The sequence below is a fragment of the Calonectris borealis genome, chromosome 7 (assembly GCF_964195595.1).
Source record: "Calonectris borealis chromosome 7, bCalBor7.hap1.2, whole genome shotgun sequence".
Taxonomy (NCBI): Eukaryota; Metazoa; Chordata; class Aves; order Procellariiformes; family Procellariidae; genus Calonectris; species Calonectris borealis.
Genome location: NC_134318.1, coordinates 32,825,677 through 32,845,017, shown reverse-complemented (window position 1 = coordinate 32,845,017; position 19,341 = coordinate 32,825,677). Strand labels below are relative to the sequence as shown.

The following is a 19,341-nucleotide window of genomic DNA, read 5'->3' as shown; positions in this document are numbered from 1 at the left end:
CAGCTTTCTTTTCCTGGCATTTTTTTATTTCCTTTTTTTTTTTTTTTTTTTTTTTTTTTTTACACACACCATAAAAACCATTGCAGGTCTTCTTTCACATTCACGAGATCTCCTGGAAATTATTGCCATTTCCCATACATAATACATATTAAAAAAAGGAAAAGGTCAACAGACAAAGAGCTGCTCGTTCTGAACTCCCTGCAGACACAGAAGCCAATGCAAGTGAGAGAGAAATCGGTTTTCACGGACAAAGGCTGGCTAGAAGTGACCACATGCGCTAAGCAAGCCACGTAACACTGAACGAGACCACTTGACCACACACATCGGGAACACTTGGGAAGGGATGGAGGAAGATATGGCTTGGAGCCGAGCTTGTCAGGTATTTTTGGTGTAAAATCCAGCAGTTACAGTGTTATCTGATGGGAAGTAACTCAGATGAGGATTGTGGAGACATTCAAGTATTCTAGGGCTGTTCTTAAATAACAGATGGGAGGATAATAGCTCAGCAGGGTAGCCTGATAGCTTCGGTTAAGTCCCCTGCTTTAGTTAAAAGCACATCCAGTACAAAGGCAAACGCAGAAGTACAGGAAATACCACACCTGAATGGATCCACGGTCTGGTTTGGTATCCAGTTACACTGTGGTCAATACCTGACACTTCAGAGGCCGGAGCAGGAGAGGGGATTTTCACCTGGTTGTGCAACAGTGTCCTGGGAAAGGAGCCTCCTCCTGCCACCCCAGCCCGTTGCTCCCTGAAACATGACACAGGAGAGGGGAGGAGGAAAGCCGGAGAAAAAGCAGAACGAATATTCACTCCCACCACCTCTGCGGTTGCAAAGGTGGTGCTTTTCGTTTTGCTTTCTTCCCTGCTGCTGCTGTTTATTGCTTGAAACTTTAAATAAGGGTCTTTTCAAAAATAAGAAGCAAAGGAGATAGGAACAGAGAACATAGTAAATGGATTTCTCATTGCTCCCCAGGAATCTGGAAACAGTAGTGGGTGCACACTCTGTGGATAAAAACCTAAAAAAGCACTTTTTCTTTTTTTAAAAAAAGGACAATGAAAGTTCAGAAAACCTGCCACACGTAGAGCACTTGCGTCTTACAGTCACAGCACTTGCGTCTTACAGTCACAGCATATGGGAAGTATGACCCACGACAACCACTCCCTCTCAGACTAAGTCAATGAGGTTTCTCTATTGCACGTTCATGAAATGTTCTTGTTGGGGTCACAGTTCGGATCAGAGGACCGCACCAGCTCCGGTCTCCCCAGGGTGTTCAGCAGGACGAAGATGCCGTCATCGGGCTGAGTTTCAGCTGGTGGACGGGAGAGTGGATGGGCACAGAACTCAACACTGAGGTAGGAAAGGCAAAACACGAGCCTTCAAAGTTTTTGCCTAACGTCAGTTCTTCTGCAAAGAAAGACGCAGCTTCTCTTTTGCATGAGGCAACGGGGGGGCTGGGAGTGGAAGACAAGATCTCTGACTCGTATTGTAGCAACTGGCCCATGAAACCAAAGTTTGGTGAGATCAGGCTCCGGCGCTGCTTGATGTAATCGAAGGCTTCCTCCAGGCGGAACTTCTTCGTCTTCATGAGATATGCCATGCAGATGGTGGGAGAGCGCGAAATCCCCGCTTCACAGTGCACCAGGATCTTGCCCCCCGTTCGTCTGATGTAATCTAGTAGAAAGAAAGTCATTGCAGGCGTCAGTTGTCATTCGGGATGGAGAGGACGCTGCGACACGCACCCGGCACTGGAGGTGGAGCATGGCACACAGCCAGTCCACCAGCAAGGAGAGGCTTGCTCTTCTGTTGGGTACTAAGAGTAACATGGAGATTAAAAGGGAAGGGGGACAAAACCCAGCCCAAGATGGAGCTGAGCTGCAGATGACACTTGGTTTCAGAATCTGTGGATCCTGATTTGGTTCTTTCTGCATTTAGGAAAGTCCGTCCCTGTCTCCTTCCCACATGCCCATTTCTCTTTTGGAACAACTGACCTGGCAGAGCATTGAGAGACAGAGGTCAGGTATCTGGGCAACGCTTGCGTTCACTGTACCTGCATTTCTCTGCCGTACCTGCATTTCTCTGCCGTACCTGCATTTCTCTGCCGTACCTGCATTTCTCTGCCGTACCTGCATTTCTCTGCCTGCGGCTCAAAGTACTGACCCAAGCCCAGCCTGGCCAGCCCTCCCACCGTCAGGTCTTTCAGAAGCTGCAGGGCTTCCTCTCATCAGCTTTGCTAGAAAAACAGGACTTTTCTTTAAAGTCCAAACCTAACTCCCTGCTTGGCCAGTTAGCAGCAAACAGCAATACCAGGAGCTGAGCCCTTGGTGGGTACCCTTGGGTGGAGAGGCTGAGCTCACTCCCTGGGGCCTCACCACAAAGCACACAAGGACGGGTAGGCAGTTGCTAATTACAGCTCGGTTAAAGGATGCTCGGACTTAAGTCAGGATATAAAAGGCTTATGCAAAGCACCCATTTTACACAACAGGAGCCACTGTGGTTACTCACACAACACAATGATTGTTATTAGATTAAAGAGAATGTGCTTAAAATAAGCCCTTTCCATACAAAAATACAGTTCAAAAATAGATGTTCTCTGCTCTATTGCCTTGAGCAATATGTTCAAGCTCCAATTTATGGATAACTGTGCTGAGTGTAGTGCTCAGTGAAACAACACAGGGCTGAGCAAGTTATCATTTGCCTGTCTTCGATTGTCTGCCGGGGGATGGGTGCCACCACGACCGGTTATATTTAACTATTGCACAAAATAAGGAAGACATGGTTTTGAGTCATCCCCAGCACCTATACCACATGCCCAATTTTAAAAGAAAGTGAAAACTAAAGTCATTCTCAAAACCTGGGAAATTTCCAAGTGACTCAACAACTATCAGAAGGGGCTGGGGGTGGGACAGAAGAGTGCTGTGAATTAGCATTTCCCTGAAAGGTGTGAGAAGTCCCTTACAAGGAAGGGGAAGGGCTCAGAGGGCACCCTCAGATCAGGTTTTTGTAATTCTGCCTGCATTGTCAAAGAACTCAAACTCCGCTGAGCAATGAGTCCAGTGAGTCTGTAACTGGGGTTTTATTCTCTCTCTCGAATGTCCCTGGAGAGCAACAGCACCGATTTCAACACCCGATCTCCACCCAGGCTCAGGCTGCTCCACCCCACTAAGCCACCCTGTGCCTCTCGAGGAGGAGCCTCTCCCTTGTGCTACCTGGCACGGCTGGTGTGCCACTCACCTACCCAGCCACTCACCTACCCAGCCACTCACCTACCCAGCCACTCACCTACCCAGCCTAGCACAGGAAGATTTGGGAGGGGATGGCCCAAAGTTTTCTAAAGGCCTCCTCATTTTTTTGCATTGGGGTATTTGATTAAAGGGTGAGATATCAGCATGATCAAAAGGAGAAATGGAAAGTGCTCTGTGATGAGGGGAGACACTGGATTTCTAAGACCCCGGCTTTGGGATATCTCAGCACAGCAAGGCAATAAGCTGACTCTGCTTCGCCTGGCTTTTGCAGGGTCTGGCATGCAAGTCCAAGGAACGAATACGGTTTTTCCCTTTACAAAAATCCATAGATTTGGTGTTATTCAACCATACTTCTTTGCTCCCTGTCATGCTGAAGTTACACCTACGCTTGCTTTGCAAAGAAAATAAAGCTAATCAGCTCACTCGCCTCGTCTGCCTGACGGCAGTCAAGAGGAGGCATTTTCCTTCCTTGGCCTCCCAGCCTGGAGAGGAGGACAGAGACCTTGCTCTGAATGTCCCTCTTCCTTCCTTCCTCATGAAAATCCCTCTGCCAGGAGAGATGCTGGGGAAGGGAGGGAGCTTAAACTTTCACTGTGACATCTGGGAACATACAGAAAATGATGTGTCCTCCCCACCAATATGTATTTTAAAATAAATGAATTTAAAATACATGAAGATCTGGAAATTTGTTAATTTGGACCTACCGATGAAGTCGATGGCTTCCTGGAAGTGTGAGCTGATGTCCGCCGTGTGACTGTCCTCCACCGGGATCCACTTGTAGCAATACTGGTCTTTGAAGGACTCCGAGCTTTTCCTGGAGACGTTGAGCAGGGCCGTGATGTGCAGGTTGGCGAGAAACTCGCACTTGGAAGCGTGATAGGCACTACCAAGGTAGAGAAAAGGCAGGATTTCGACTGGACCGCCCTGGAAGAGAAGGAGCAGAAACATGTAACTCCTTTTCAAGGGTATTTGAGTCCTGATACTCGAGAGAGAGGCAAGGGAGCCTGCATGGGTGCCCGCTCCCTCCCTCGCTGGCGTTTTTGGGCCCCAGTGCTGCCGGCCAGTGAATCACTGCGATGGCAAAGCCCACGCAGGAGAAAGGTTTTCATTTTCTTGTCCACATCTGCGAGGTACAAAGTCAGATCCAGCCCACTCGTGTGCAGGATGTTTCTGGCTTTCTTTGAAGCGCTGCCCCTCGGGACGCACCCGAAGCGCTTTCATATGTGAGGCCCGTTCCCTCTGAGGCTTTACCGACATACGGGCGGGGTGGGGAGCCATGTCCAAGCAGGGAGGAAGAAGAGGATGGAGGAAGAGGCTGCTCTAGCTCAGCCCAGGGCTCAGCCCTTCCGCTCACACCTCCAAAGGTGAAGCAAAGCAAAAAAATGGAGCAAGGCTCCCTGCCCCCCCTTCCTGGGGCGCAGAGCCCGCCGCGTCACCCGCCCCGAGATGTCATCTCGGTTCCTTCTTCCTCAGCGCAAGCACAGGCTGGGTGACGAACCCGCGAAAGAAAAAAAGCCACCGCCTGACACAAGGGTTTCGGAGATCACAGGTAACTTTCCATGATGCACAAGAGCTGCTGCCAGCCCCTGCCTGCGAGAAACTGGCTTTCTAGCCCCCCGAGCTGCCCGCCCGGCGGGTCCCATGCACCGGGGACAGCCGGGAGCCGCCCGCGGTGGCAGGACGGAGGCTGGGGCGGGAGGTGCTCCCGGGGGAGCAGAGGGGCATCACCCGGGGGCTCCCCCGGCGCCAGGAAACGCACGCCCCGGCGGAAGCGGCCCGACCGCAGGCTGACATCTCGGAGCACACGTATTCCCCAGGCTGGGCGGGCGCGGGGGCGCGACGACTTCCCCCCGTGGAAAGCCCGCTCCCCTGCCCCAGGACGGCTCTCAAGAGCCACTGCCTCTTCTCAGAAGCGGCCCCACGGCCCCGGCCCCCCTCCGCCAGCACCGGAGCCCTCCTGGGGTCTCGGAGGAGGCGCAGGCAAAGCGTGCTCCTTTGTCTGCCAGAAAAATGACTCTCCTGGCAGCCTCTCCCCTGCCCGTTTTAAGTCTCCTGGGGAGGCGCGAGCTGCCCATGGCTCACGCTGCCTGGCTGTGAGATAAAGACAGGTCGCAAATAGAGTTTTGGGGCTAGACAGATTTTTTTTCCTCCTTCTGCTGCCAAATTTTGAAGCCAGGTGGAGGCGATGCTGACCAGCAGCATGCACAGGGCATCTTATTCAACGCACAGGCACGGGGGCCCCCGGCACCCTGCCAGCCTCCAACAGAGGCCGGTGGCAGGAGGGAGAAGACCCAAGGGGAAGGTCACCCGCCGCGGCTGTGACACACACCTGGTCGTAAGCGGGTTTAGGGTTGGCACTCTGCTTCTCACAATGGCTGGCGAGGTTTCTCTCCGCCTCGGTCTTCTCCGGGAAAATGAGTTTTCCATCCACGCAGCACTCAGGATATTGCGAGTTAAAAGTTTCATATCCCCCTAGGGAAGGGTAAAAAAAAAAAAAGAAAAGAAACATGAATGTTTGCATTTCCAAAAACCGGTTTAATTAAAGTGGAGGAGAAATGAAGCTCGGGTGCCTGCAATGCAGCAGGATAGCACACGGCGATGGGCCCTGGGGTGTTAATGAGTGGCAGTGCTCCCCTGGGGAAGCGGGTTTGTTTAAAAGGCTGCAGGCACCCGAAGAAAAACCTCCGATACTGCTGACAATTATCAACTTGCCAAAAGCGGGTGAATCCAGATTCAAACTGTTAGTGAATGTAATTGTTGAGTCTAGCAACCATTAACTCCAGTACAGCGGGGACTAAACTCCCTCCCCCAGGTTTTATATATTAGCACTATTGCCAGCATTTGAGATGGAGACTTCTGTACTCAGTAGTCATCCTCTCTAAATCTGTTACTACTATATACACTGTGACAACATAAGAAATGTTTTATTTGCATTTTTGAATGGACATAGCACAAGAGGGGGATGCTTGCAACTGTGTCATTAATCACCACAATGCACAAGACAGCAAGGTAATAAAGACAGTCCCATTGAAACCAATCTATTAAATAACAGCTATAAAACTTAATGAAATCCTGTGACAGCATTTGACAACTGAATAGCCCCACATGAGCTATTCTGCATGGTTAAGTACTGCATTCGTTTCATTCAGTGCAATGCTAATGAAAAGGAATTAATCCTATTATTACATTGTTACTCGAAGTTTGTCGTCAGCTAAATTGTTGCCTGTTTCCAGGCTGGGAATATGCTGCACAAAAGCACATAATCTCCAAAATGAACGTGAATAAGTCAGGTAGCAGAAGCAGCCTGGAAATATCAGTGGTGTGCCACGTGTCTACCACCTGTGCATTTTCAGAACAAAAATGATTGGCAAAAGCTCTCAAACAGCTAGGTTCAATAATCCTTTGGAGTGTGGCCCTTAAGTAAACAAGGCTCAGAAAGCAAACCCTCCGATGCGATTCATTCACCTGCAACTGTTTCACCCTGATAAGCAGTGTCGGTGTGGGCGCCCCGGTGCAAGGAAGGGTTTCGAAACAAAGGAAGTGCTGAAGATCTGAGCAGCCGCAGGGCCCCCGCCACCCTCGCTGCCAGGGCTGCCCGGTACGGCTACCTCTGACATTTCAGCCCCGTAACGCCGGTGTCTCATTTGTTTGCAATGTTTGAGCAGATGTGTTCTCAAATTCATGACGTGCTACTGTCGCCCACTCAGTCCTGCCGTGGGGCCCTCGTGTTACAAGCAGCCAGCATGATCCAAAGCCCACTGAACATGATGAAAACGTCTGTTTTCCATGACGGAGGGCAGGATGGTGACTTTGCAGTCAACTGGCGCTCAGCACCTGCACTTTTCCTCCTACCCCCCAGCCACACTCAGCCAGCTCGCCCCAGAGCTCCCAGCGTGAGGCAGAGGGTCAAGCAGCCAAGTGACCATGGAGACTATGGGGGGGGTGATAAAATGATATCCACAACAACTGGGTTGATAAAATGATATCCCTAACAACTTGTAGTGTGAAAAGTCAACAAACACAAGCAGCTCTCCAGACTCCTCTGCTCTCCTAATCTCCAACTGCCCTTCATGGGGTGGACTTATAAATCCTCTTGTTTTGCATAGCTGACCTTATCTCCCCCTGCCCAACCACTGCCATCACATAGGAAAAATATGTCCAGTTTATATAAATAGCCATTATCCCCATTTACGCCCCACGTTGTTGTTTTTACTCTTGAATGAATACAGAAGTCTGCCCTAGCCAAATCAGCGTGTGTGTTCGAACAGACATGCATGTCTCATGTCTCTGGGGCAGCTAACGCATGCAGCTGGCGAATGGTTAATTACAAGCCTTGGGGATCAGGATATTTGCAGGCCATTCTTACAGTGAGTCATCTTCTCATCCCATCCTCCAGCAATCTCCTCTCTTCCCCCTCCCCACTCAACCTAGCTTCCCTGAGGTCATTTCTGCAAATACTAGATTGCTCATCACAGAGAGCTGGGTTGCGCTTTGGTTTTAATCGATAAATAATAGAATCCTTGTCAGCACCAAGGGAGGATCCGTTATTTCATCTTTCTGCAAGCTCTTCTTCCCCCGCCACACAAACACTCTCACCCTGCTGGGGCTGAGTTCACCCAGAATGAAAACTGCACCTACACAGACAAAAGATGTGACACAGTCAACCCCTAGAAGCCAGAAAGCGAGGGAAGGAACAGGGCAACTGGGCTTGCAATTGCTCTGCACTAGCTGCCCTGCCTGGGGCCAGATCCCCAGGATACTTGGTGACCTGGAGGGGGTGACCTGCTCATATCTTATCTCATCACTGTGACTTCCAAGATGAGACCACCTTAGCCCTTAAGCGGCCAGCACCTCCTCCCAGCTCCCCCACACCTAGGGAGAACAGGAATATAAGGAGGGAACCTCAAGGAGGTTTTATTTCTGGTGGTTTTACAGCCCATTATTTGCAAGGTCGGTGCTACAGACCCCCAAAGGACCCTTTCTTCTGATCAGTGCCCAGTGCTTCAGGATGATTTATATCCCCACTGTCCGAGATCTTCCCCCAGACCACAACAGCTTCCTGAGGGTCCGTGGTCCCGGTGAATCAGTGCTGCCCACTGAGTCACTGGCTCCTCGGGCCACACTGGATCTGAAATGGAGCTGCAGGATCACGGGCCTGATCCTGCAACCCAGAACACTTCCAGCAAAGCAAAGGGGAACAGCAGCAGGAAAAGGAGGAAACTTTCTCATCCACTAAGGGGTAATTCTTTTAGCCTCAAATCTTTCATGATAAGACACTTTGCAATACACAAAAGGTACAAAGCACAGCCTACCTCAAAACCCCACCCCAGATAAACTGCCCACAGCCGCAGTCACCACTTCAAAGCATGGGGCTGGTACATGAGGAGGGAAGGACGATCTCGTGGCTAAACAAGCAGGCTGAGAGTCAGCAGAGCTTAGTTCAGCCCCTGCTTTGCCACGTACTTCCCAGCGTGACCCTGGAGATGTTTCTTCATCCCTAATTTAATGGGGTCCCCAGGGATTTGCCTGGCCCAGCACAGTGCAAGTATCCCTGCCCTGCAGCAGCAGAATTGATGCTTTTGGGGTGACTGTCAGACCCCAGGGTAGGCTGGCGGTGCCCAGACAGAGCCAGGGTGGTGGCAAACCACCCTAGGAGTCTCTCTCCCCCTTGGTACCGGGCAATGCCCAGGCTGGAGGTGCCTCTACCCCGGTGGGGATGCCCTTCGGGCACTGGTCGTTATAGGAGGCACAAACTGGGCACATCAGGATAAAAACTAGTGTGATAAAAGGCTTAATAAAAGTGAATTAACCCTGGCCGGTGAGGACAGAGGGGCAGAGTTTATTCAAGAAACATCGCCTGGTTTCCTCCTCTATTCATGACTTCCCCATGGCCTCAGGATATGGCAAGGGGGGTTGTTCGGGAACTCCTACTTCGGCGTGGCCCCGCTCCGGGGAGCCCCGGCAGCCGGGTGTGCGGTGCTACGGGCGGGAGCGTCCCCGGCCGGGCACTGCCCCGCTTCGAGGGGAGGCACGGGGGAGGGAGGGGGGCTGAGAACACGGAGAGGGCAAAAGGACAAAGGCGCTGACAAGAGAAATGGAGGGGAGGCAGGGATGGGAGGGCAGAGAAAGGGCGGGCTGCTATTTTTTTTATCGTTTTATTATCCCCGGGTTACACCGAAGGAAAACAAAGAACCGCAATCAAAGGGCTATAATACACGTGTGGGGAGGAGGTATTTCTGTCCCCCGACAAGCCCCGGAGTTTCGGCTATGGGTTTCCCCTGCCAGCCTCGATATGCCCGACGGAGAGATAAACCTCTCCGCCCTGGGTGGCGGAGCGGGCACCCATCCCCGGGTTTAGGGCGCCCTACACGGGCCGCCCCGTGTCACCGGGCAGAGAGCGAGGCGCGGTGGCCTCGGCTCTCCTCTTACCCGCGGAGCTGATTGTGTTTTCCACGCAGCCCCAATCTCCCTCGTCTCCCTCTCCCTCTGATAACCTGCAACTTCTGTCCTTCTTCCCTAATATTCTTTGCTTTTCATCAGCCTCTTAAACGTGCTGCGGGGGTGAGCGGAAAGGCATTTGGGCTCAGCCCGCAGAGTCTATCCGGGATTTATTTCTAGTGGGTGGAAAAGAAACGAAATCCCGGCGTTACCTCCCTGCCCTCCACCAATAATCAGGTTAACTGCGGGGCGGTGGTGGCGGACGAGAGAGGGCGGGAGCACCGCCGCTATCCGGAGGGGCTTTGAGGGTCGATCCGCGCCGCTCCCCCCAACCCCTGCCCCCCCTTTCCCCGCCCCGCCTCTCACCTTTCAGGAAGCAGACCCTGGCCCCAGCCTCCGGCAGGCTGGAGAGCAGGGCGTTGAGGACGATCTGGGCCGTGCTGTCCTTCTTCAGCTTCTGCCAGTGCCCCGTGCCCTGGTCCAGCACCACCACGGCTGCCAGGCGGGCGGTCCCCGCCGCCCCCTCGCCGCCGAGCAGCAGCCGGGCGCGGGCGGCCGCGTCGGGCACCACGAAGTGGAGCGGCACGGCCCCGCCGCGGGCCCTCCGCATCACCACCGAGTTGAGGTTGACGTTGAGCGAGCCGCGGAGGCAGGAGGCCGAGTAGGACAGGTAGGGCCGGCAGTCCAGCACCAGGCAGCGGGAGGGCTCCTTCCGCAGGAGCTTCCGCAGCTGGCGGCAGTCGAGGGACGTGACCTTCATGCCGGCCGTGGGTAGCGCCCCGCCGCAGCCGGGGCAGGAGCGAGGAGAGCGGCAGGAGGGTGCCCGCTGGGGAGTCCCGGGGCGACCGCGGGAGCGCGGGGCCGCAGGGGCTCGGCCGGCCGCAACGGGACGGGAGGGACGGACGGAGGCACCGCGGCACCGCGCCGAGCCCGGGCAGGGAATCCCAGCCGCTGCCACCGGGCATTTATATGAATGGGAGGCCGGGCACTGACGACACTGCCCATATAAGGGGAGTGACGCGCCCGCCTTCCAAACATGGGCATCCCCCGCCCCGCGCCGCCCGGCGCACCGCCCCCTGGCGGGGATCCCCTCCCTCCCTGGCAGCGGGCGGGGGCCGCGGCCGCGCAGGCAGCGTTAGTCAGGCTCGGAGGCAGAGGAAGCTGAAAAACGCCGCAAAAATTCTCCAGTCATCGGCCTGAGGCTCATCCCAGCATCACCGCTCCCCCTCCCCAGCCGGCGAGGAGAGCCGGGAAGCGTGCCGCAGGGGGGGGGGGAGGAGGAGGAGGGAAAGGAGGAAGAGCAGCGCTGGGGCAGGTTTCTCACACCAGGTTGCAAACGGGGTTTCAGTTCCCCTTATTCCCCCCTCACTCTGTATGTCCTCACCCCCAGCAAAGCCCGAGCACAGGCAGGCCTGCCTGCACCTGCCTGCTCAGGGGGTGGGAGCGGCCGGCTCCCACACCCCCTCGGGAAGAGGTGGGTCCCCTGCCTGGGCTGCAGTTCGCATCAAGGCAGCTCTGTAGCCGAGTGATAAGCGTGGACTGCCTGGGGAACATCCCCGAGGATGTGGTTACCTGGCCCAAGGTTTACAGCCTGGCAGCAAAGGAGGAAACAAGGAGTAACAGCCTGGGACAAAGCAAGATGTGCCATTTCTGCAGAATTAATGAATGCTCTGGAGGGGGGGGTCAGGGATGGGAGGGCCACCTGCAACAGAACAATTGCTGGCATGGCTGTTTGGGGGGATCTTATGTCCCTTCCCTTGTGGCAAACTTCTAGGCTGCAAGACTGTGCCTCAAGGACCTGCAGGACTTGCGCTACAGAGCTCAGGCTGTGCCTTGTCCAGGAGTCATGACACTCAGACACACGGGAATTAGGAAATTTGGCACTTGCCCTTTCCTTCTAGATAAATTTTGCAAAGTGACCAAAAAGAGAACTGGAAATTGCTGGAAGAAGTTAAGCAGAAGGACGAGCTCCAGCCAAGCTCATTACAGCCCGGGCAGATGACAGTGGAGCTCCCTAAGAGCAGGGTGTCATTTATTCTGATGGCGCCCTGAAAGTATGTTCACCTCAACGGCAGGCAGGAAGTGCCATCCCTGCCTCAGATTGCCTGCAGCTGAAACAGAAGCATGAAAGAGTCTGTGCGAGGAAAATGTTCAAGCTGATTGAAAGAATAGCAACTCCTGGTTTCGAAGCACCTCCTCCTCCTCTTCCTCTTTTGAACCCCCTGCAGCCCCCAGCTGGGTCCTTCTAACCTGACCCCCCTCACTCCCCTCCTCTGAGTCAGTCAGGGTAGGAGACCGAACAAAAATAGAAACAGCTTGTGGGTAGGGGCAGATGTTCGCAGAGTGTCTTAGCGTGGGTGTTGTCTTCACCTGGCCACTGCCGTCAGGGCAGCCTGGCTCCTTCCCTTCTTCTGCACCCATCCTGGGAGGCAGCTGGGCATTGCCTCCGGCCGGAGCCGCATGGCTGGGTTAGACCACCATGTGCCAACATGGTCCCTGCCAGAACTGGATCCCCACCATGAGAAGCATCGTCACAGCCATGCCAAAAAGCTTCACATCATCCCATGACCCCCAATTCCTCCCCTGTATTTTTCACTAGGTGGGGAATCCGGCACGGGCAGGGGCGCAATGGCTTCTTCCCGCTCACACAGGAAACCTCCGGCACCGCCTGAACACAACCTGCCTTTCCTGCCTCCCAGCCCCCAGCTTCAGGAGCCGCTTCTTCCTCCCCGAGAAGCAGCCTGACTCCCTCGGGGCTCAGCCCCCAGTAACAGCCCAGCTGGTGAACTGGCCCCAGTACGGCACGGGGAGGGGAAGAGGGGCTGCGGGCAGATGCTAGCGCGCTCCTCCCTCCGGGGCGGAAGGAGGGGGCCAGCGCAGTCACACGAGAGCATCATTTCCTCTCAGGAAACCCAAGCGAAATGTGGAGGGGTGGGAAAGAGAGCTTTTTCCCCCCACACTCCTGGCTGAAGGGCTGGTCTGAAGGAGGGGGCAGATCATACCAGCCCAGAAAACAGACTCTCTGGGGAATACCTGATGTTTGGCCTGTACTGGTGGCAGGGTGTATATCACCAGACCTGACCTGCAGCTGACCTTCCTCCTTTTACACACCTAACGCTGAGCATCCAAACAACTGCCTTTCAGTAGATTACAGCTCTGCTTTTGTTTCTTAATGGAGTGAGTCATGACCACCTTTTTATTAGAAGAAAATAACAAGGCTAACAACAGCAGTACTAATGCTTCCTCCGCTGGTACTAATGCTTCCTCCGCTGCAGGGTGCTGGACGCAGAGTGTCCCTGACTTCTCTGCCCACCAGCGAAATGACTCGGTTGTACTTGGAAATAGATGAGCAATCGGCGCTGATGCTGTCAGGGCTGTGGATGGACATGGATACTTTACCCCGCTGGAGCAGCTCCTTCATTTTTCAGCTGCTCCCAGCCAGAAGGGAGAAAGGGGCTCGATTCCTGTAAATGGAGGTGGTTGAGTAACTTAAACCACGCTCTGCTTTAGGTAGGAAACTCCCCTCCTCCCTGCAGCACTTTACATCGTTCCCACTTAGGTTCTGCTGCATCTTTCTGCTCCTCCTCCCGCTTCCCCTTGATAATCTCCCAGGCTCTTTCGTCCTTTGTCTCGGGCTTTTATCGGGGCTTTCAGATCGGCTGGTCCTTTCCTTTTCTTCCAGGCTGTATTTCCCCTAACCTAGCTCATTCTTCCCTTCTCCCCTCCCCACCTCCTCTGGGCCCTTTGTTTCTGCTTGTTCTCAGTGCTGCAAAGGGAAACTTTCTCGCTGCAGCTGGGGAGAGGTGGCCCCAGCTCCTGGGGGGCACAGCTGGACCCCCACCCCAGGTAAAAGCTCCCAGGGCACAGCATCCGTGGGGTAGCATCCAGTGGGCATTGCTAAAGAGCAAAATGCTGTCTTTTGGAGAGAACAAAATTCAAAAGGAGCTTTAAAAAGGTGCTCAGGTGAATAAAAGAATGCCATTTCTTTGGAAGCAAAACAGACAGGATCAGCCAAGTTTCTAGGGCTCGAGTTGCCTGACCTGAGACAAGGGACGCCCTGTGCTGGGGGCTACATGTGTGCTTGTCACCCCAAACAGTTAACCCCAAACCTCAGCAAGACCGAAGGTGTGAGAAAGCCAGTGAGCTCTGGCTGCTGGAAAGGAGACCGCGGGGAAGGCAGATCAAGGGTCGCACAGGAGATCGGTCAGGGAGGTGGTGTATAGAGAACAACCTAAATGCCATGGAGTCCTAGTCTGGGGCTTGAGCTGCATTATATCCCTGCTGGGGCACAATCCTGAACCCGCATCCTCTGGTCGGTTGTGAAATGCAAGAAATTCCTCAGACGAACAAAGCATAGCACAAGACAGCAAAGAAGATGGGTTGGCATTTCTTTAATGTTATTAAGTTTTCCATAACATCAGTTTCTAATTTTGGAGTGGCTGATGTCAAAACACTTACAGCACAAGCAGTGAGATAAGTTTGTGCCGGTAAATGGAGAGCTGGAAGACAGGTAAATTTATACCCAGGGCTAAGGACAGCCGAGCAGTATTGTCAAGCTGAGACCTCATCGGTGTCATGACTTGGTCACCCTTGAGACAAAGTCTAACAAAACAGAGCAGATCATGAACATTAGCCTTGTTACGAATTTCTCTCAGTCTCAACAGAATAACCCGTTGACAAAAGCTGGTTCTAGAGGGTGAAAAGCACTATCACACACAGACTCTGCGCCAGGACAATCACCCCCCTTACTTTATGGCCCCATAGATGTGATTTGACATTGTGCTGGAATCTTTCTTCTTCCCTCTGAAAGCTAACAAAAAGATTAGTAACTGCTTGGGCATTTTCAATAAAAAGGAGTTCATACATTTTTCACTTTAAATCTACATTCTGTAACAAATCCATAATCATTAGTGACTATTCCCAAAGAATTAGAAAAAAATGCGTGCTACAACCTATACAATTAGGAAGAACCAACTGAATTTCGGTTTATTGTGGCCCCAAGTGTCTCTCAGACCTGGTTTATATTCCCAGCTCTGCTGCTGTAAAACAGAATTAAGCTAAACGGTGTGTTGGCTTGAATGGGAGTTGCCTGCGCTCAGCACTTCTGAAAATCAGGCTGAAAGGGAATCTCGGCCTTACGTCTGTTTTTTACCTGACTCATGCCTACGTGACTCCACTGACTGCTGCAAGCTGCTGTCAACAGCTGCTGTCAGGAGTGAAAGAGGAATAAACTAAACCTCCTGTCTCCTTTTAGAAGCTGTTGTTCTTTCTGTTCCACTAGCTGATTACTTACTCCCGCATACAGATGGACAGGCAATTTTTAAAACAGGAATTCCAGCTATCTGCACAATCAAGTTTCAATTTCTCCGCTTGCCCGACATGGCCCAGAGCATCGCGAGCCATATTGATGAAGCACTTGCCAGACCCAGTTATGAATGTAAAGAACCCATCTTCCCATTTCCAACCACGTACTATCCCTGGGGTAGCTGCACTAATTGCTTACATGGGAAAATGACTTGTGTAGTTAGCTGCCTTTAATGTGAGACAAAGCCCTTTTGTTCTTTTATCAACTTGCTAGTTCTCATTTGTTCTTTACTCTTCCTGCCGCTGTTTCCCCGCACACGTTTCTTGCCTTCTCGTCCTGCCTCTTCCCTTTTCCTGGATGTATTTCCCAGAAACCTGCTCCTCTTCCACACCGGCAGATCTCCCCCCACTAATAGCCATCGTCAGCCTGGCCAGGTTTTCACTCACATCTCCCGGCTATTCCTGCCCATCGGCACCCAACCAGCCTCTCATGCTGCGAATCCTAGTCCTTGTGTGTGGTTACTGCTTCTCTAGACTGTTGGCCGCCATCAAATGTCATAAAATACTCTTACACGTGCCATTTAATTGACTATTAGGACAAGCATAGTTTGGAGAAACTCTGGTTACTTTGGTTCAGATCTTTTGGAAGCAAATCTTATCATCGCTGAATCTGATTCCCTCTGCCTTGGTCTTTCTGGCTGACTCATTTCTTAAGCACCAGGTTGTTGCCTAGAGGGTATAATCACGTAAATATAATCCACTGCACAGTGTGTGTTACTATGCCCACTCCACCAAGAATGAGTACAGCTCCTGGGTACAGAAACAACTCCTTAAGCTCAAAATGGAGCAGCTCATGCTTTTAGCTGAGAATGTTTTGGAGCCATTTCAGTGGGCTAAACACAGATATAAGCAAACAAAATAAACACATTCAGTAAAATCCATTACATCTCTGTTTTCTATAGCATTACCAGGAGCAGGAAAAAACCCTCACTCCACAGCCCCTGCTTGTTCTCAGGGGTCCCCAGGCACAGCACAGGCAGGGCAACCAGTGGGTCATGACGCAGACCACAAACTCCCTCTCTTACTCCAGTACAAACATGGCATTGCACATCCCATGCCCGAAAAGCATTTTACCCCACCTTTGCAAAGAGAAACCAGACAAAAAGTAGATCTAGGCTTTGGTCTACCCTCTGGATATCACCCTAGATGGTATTTCTGGAGGGCATTTGGGTCTGCTGCAGGGTATCTAGAAGGCAGCTGCAGGGCTGGCCGGTGGGGAACGAGGAAACGGCTGGAGCCGGCGGGCTGGGGGAGGCGGCGGTGACAGCAGCCTGCAAAGATGCCACCCAGAGCTGCGAAGAGGAAGGAGATAAACCAGACCTCCTCCTGCACTGGGGGGTAACACAAGAGGTAATGGGCTTAAGTGAAGGAAGGCACATCTGCTGTAGGTGGAGGGAAGCTTCTCGGCGGCAGAGAGCGCCGGCGCTGGGGTCACTCGCCGCAGCAGGCTGCGGTTCTCCACGGCTGAAGGCTCCAAGAATAGGCTGAACAGAAGTCTGTCCGGAAAGACTTACGCAGAGTCTATCCTGCCCTGGGGTGGGGGTGGGCTGGATGACCTTTCAAGGACTCTTCCTACAAATCCTGGTTTTACAGGCTTGTGCAGATCACGTTCAGGCACACAAGTCTGTGACTTGGTAACTATCCTAAAATATATTAAATGACAAAGTAAACTGAATTAATAACTTGATTAATTTCTTTCTTTTTACTGAGGGTCCTTTCTGCTGAATTTGTTCTATGGTTACTTCAAATGTTGTCTCCCTCCCCTGATATCTGAATCATCCAGAGAAGAAGAAAAAAATTTGAATTAAATACTTTTTTCCCAAAATAAACGTAGTAAAATAAACTTGTAAAGGAGAAGAAATAATTTATGTCTTCTATGTTCATTTCTCCTAGGCTCCTACTTACTTAACCCCATTTAAACTTTGTATCAGCTTATGACATCCGGTGAAAGTACACTACAGCTTATTAAAATTTAAAGCTGTTACTCCAAGGGAAAACACTGAAAGCTCTTTTATGAATTAGCCAAGTCGGCAGGATGTGGCTTCGACTTTGTATCCTTTTGATGGCATAGCCCACTTGAGCATCTTTATAAAATAAAACTTCCCCATCACTTTCAGCCCATTACAGATTTCATTCTGTGCACCAAACCCTTTCGTGCCAGTAGGACTATGTTCCACCCCTGTATTTCACAGGCAAAGTAAGAGGGTATCATATGCTAACCCCATAAAACACATACCCCATAAAATACTATATTTAAGCTGAAGTAAATACTAACAAAATACTAACAAGCTGAAGTAAATACTAACAAAATACTAACAAAAATGTCGTTCATTTAAAAACAAGAGAGTTCAAAAAATTGGATGATACCTGCCATGCATTTGCTCACCTTTGTCCTGTAGGAAGGGCATGATCTGAGATCAGCAGGACCTGAGTGATGATTTGTACTGGTATTATCAAACAGCTGAACCAGTGCAGCACCTTGGCTTCTTTTAAGTCAACTTTGTATTGGAAACTCTTCCCAATACAATGCTGCTGCGTATAGTACGAGTCTTCCCCACAGTTTCCTACTGGCAGAAAAGAGCCCGAGGGGTGACATAGCTGATTTCCTCTGCAGATATGGCGAATGGCCTGTTGCACAGGAACTCTTGCAACAGAAAGTGCCTTGCTGTTAGCTGTGCAAACTGCACCCCCAGCAAGCCCTTGTAGGTACGGACAAAGTTGTCTTTTATTTAGCTCACGTTCCTGGGAAAGGGTGCTCTCCTCTGAGAAAGAGGCTGTTCCTACATGGGCTTACTTTCAAATGAGCTCCCTCGGTGGCTGCTTTGGCTTACACAAGTGCAGACAGGCCTTGGGTCCCTCAACTTCAAGTGCATTTAATCTCACTTCCTATGACTTCCTCCCCGAGGGCTTGGGGGCCTGGAAGAGGCTGGTGTATCAGATTTAAAAGGGGGATTTCCAGGTTTATTAAGACTCTCTTTTTTAATTAAAAAGAAAAAATTTCAAAGCCAGGCCCTTCCCCTAGCCCTTCCCAAGTTCCTCCTGGGAAATGCCCCTTCCGACAAGGACTGCTCATGGTGAAGGATCTCTAGGGCTACCTTATAGCCTATGGCTACCAGATAGTCCCATCCTACAGTCCTGATAAAGCGAGTCACAGCCAGTCCTCCAGAGCAGGAGGAAAACACTAACCCTACAAACTGCTGCTCGCTCTACCCCTCCTGCAACCAGTGGGCTCTGCTTCACTTTCCTTTGCTAAGTTATCTGCAGAAAGGTCCCAGAGGTCGTCACGCTGGAGGGGCTGGACCATCCTGCACCATCCCTTCACTCCAGTGTGGAGTGTCACCTCTGGCTGAAGACCAGCACGAGGCCGTCACATTTCACACCATTGCAGATATTTGCTGCGTGAATGTGTGCTGGAGGTCTTACAAAACACAGCTCTTGGGCTGTGAGCTTTGGCAGTCTTTATTATTCATGAACTGTGAGCAGGGACTTCAGTCATACAGCATCACGCTGCTCTCTGCCTACATGCAGGAAAATCTAGAAATCCAGGGGAAGAAAGCGTGCATCAGTACAACCTCACCATCCCATCAGCGCACACCGAAGAGGGCATTCAGGCTGGTCTGGAAGGATCTGTGTAGGCAGAAGTCGACTCACAGGGAAAAAGGGGTGGGAAGGGAACAAAACTGAGCTGGGAAACAATTTGTCACTTGCCAGAACATTTGTCCAGCATCGCTTGCGGTGATACTGGAAGCCCAGTTTGGGAGGGGGTGGTGAACCTCCATGATTGATGCTCAGCTCTCATTCCCAGCACTCTCCTCCTCCAGAAGCGTGATACAGACATGCACGTTCCCTCTCCCTTTCCTGCACCCCCAGGATCTCTTGGGAGCCCCCCGAAAGGCAGCATTCTGGGAAGTGCGGTTTGAGAGGCAGCTTCCCAGTTGGGAAGGCTGGTTGCTGGGACGTGCCACCACCCAGACCTTATTGGTGCTACTTTGGGAATTGGGACATCTGACACATATTCCACTGGCTGAATCACTGACAGTTTTTGGTTGTTTACAATACATCTCTTACCTATCAGGAAGGGCCAAAAATGTTTGTTTGGACTGATTTGGAAAGATCTTGGGCACCTGAACCCATCGGGCTTAGAGACACACGAAATAGCTTTGCCTTTAGAAACCATTCCACCAAGGGAGGTCAGTCCTAGAGAAACTGGTCACTGCGCAGCCGTGGTGTTCCTGTTGTCCACTTGAGCCTACAGACAACAGGCTGCTGAAGCTGCCGCTCCTTTTTTTATCC

The 19,341-nt window shown here is 51.8% G+C and overlaps 1 protein-coding gene across 1 annotated transcript; it reads right to left on the bottom strand.

Moving 5' to 3' along the window:
- Window positions 1-60: 60 nt before the first annotated feature.
- Window positions 61-10,614, bottom strand: DUSP5 (dual specificity phosphatase 5). Its single transcript, XM_075155029.1, has 4 exons — window positions 10,051-10,614; window positions 5,576-5,718; window positions 3,951-4,170; window positions 61-1,675 (listed from the first exon to the last, which is right to left on the bottom strand). Exons 1-4 carry the CDS (start codon window positions 10,442-10,444, stop codon window positions 1,275-1,277), a joined length of 1,158 nt encoding a protein of 385 aa, XP_075011130.1. The 5' UTR covers window positions 10,445-10,614; the 3' UTR covers window positions 61-1,274.
- Between the last annotated feature and the right edge of the window lie 8,727 nt (window positions 10,615-19,341).

Bases quoted from the DNA above. Each gene is read 5' to 3' on its own strand.
- DUSP5 (XM_075155029.1), bottom strand. From the start codon at position 10,444: ATGAAGGTCACGTCCCTCGACTGCCGCCAGCTGCGGAAGCTCCTGCGG. The intron at 5,719-10,050 runs GTGAGAGGCGGG...ACCCTTCCCTAG, and splicing joins CAGGGTCTGCTTCCTGAAAG to GGGGATATGAAACTTTTAAC. The intron at 4,171-5,575 runs GTGTGTGTCACA...CTTCTCTTCCAG, and splicing joins CTAAACCCGCTTACGACCAG to GGCGGTCCAGTCGAAATCCT.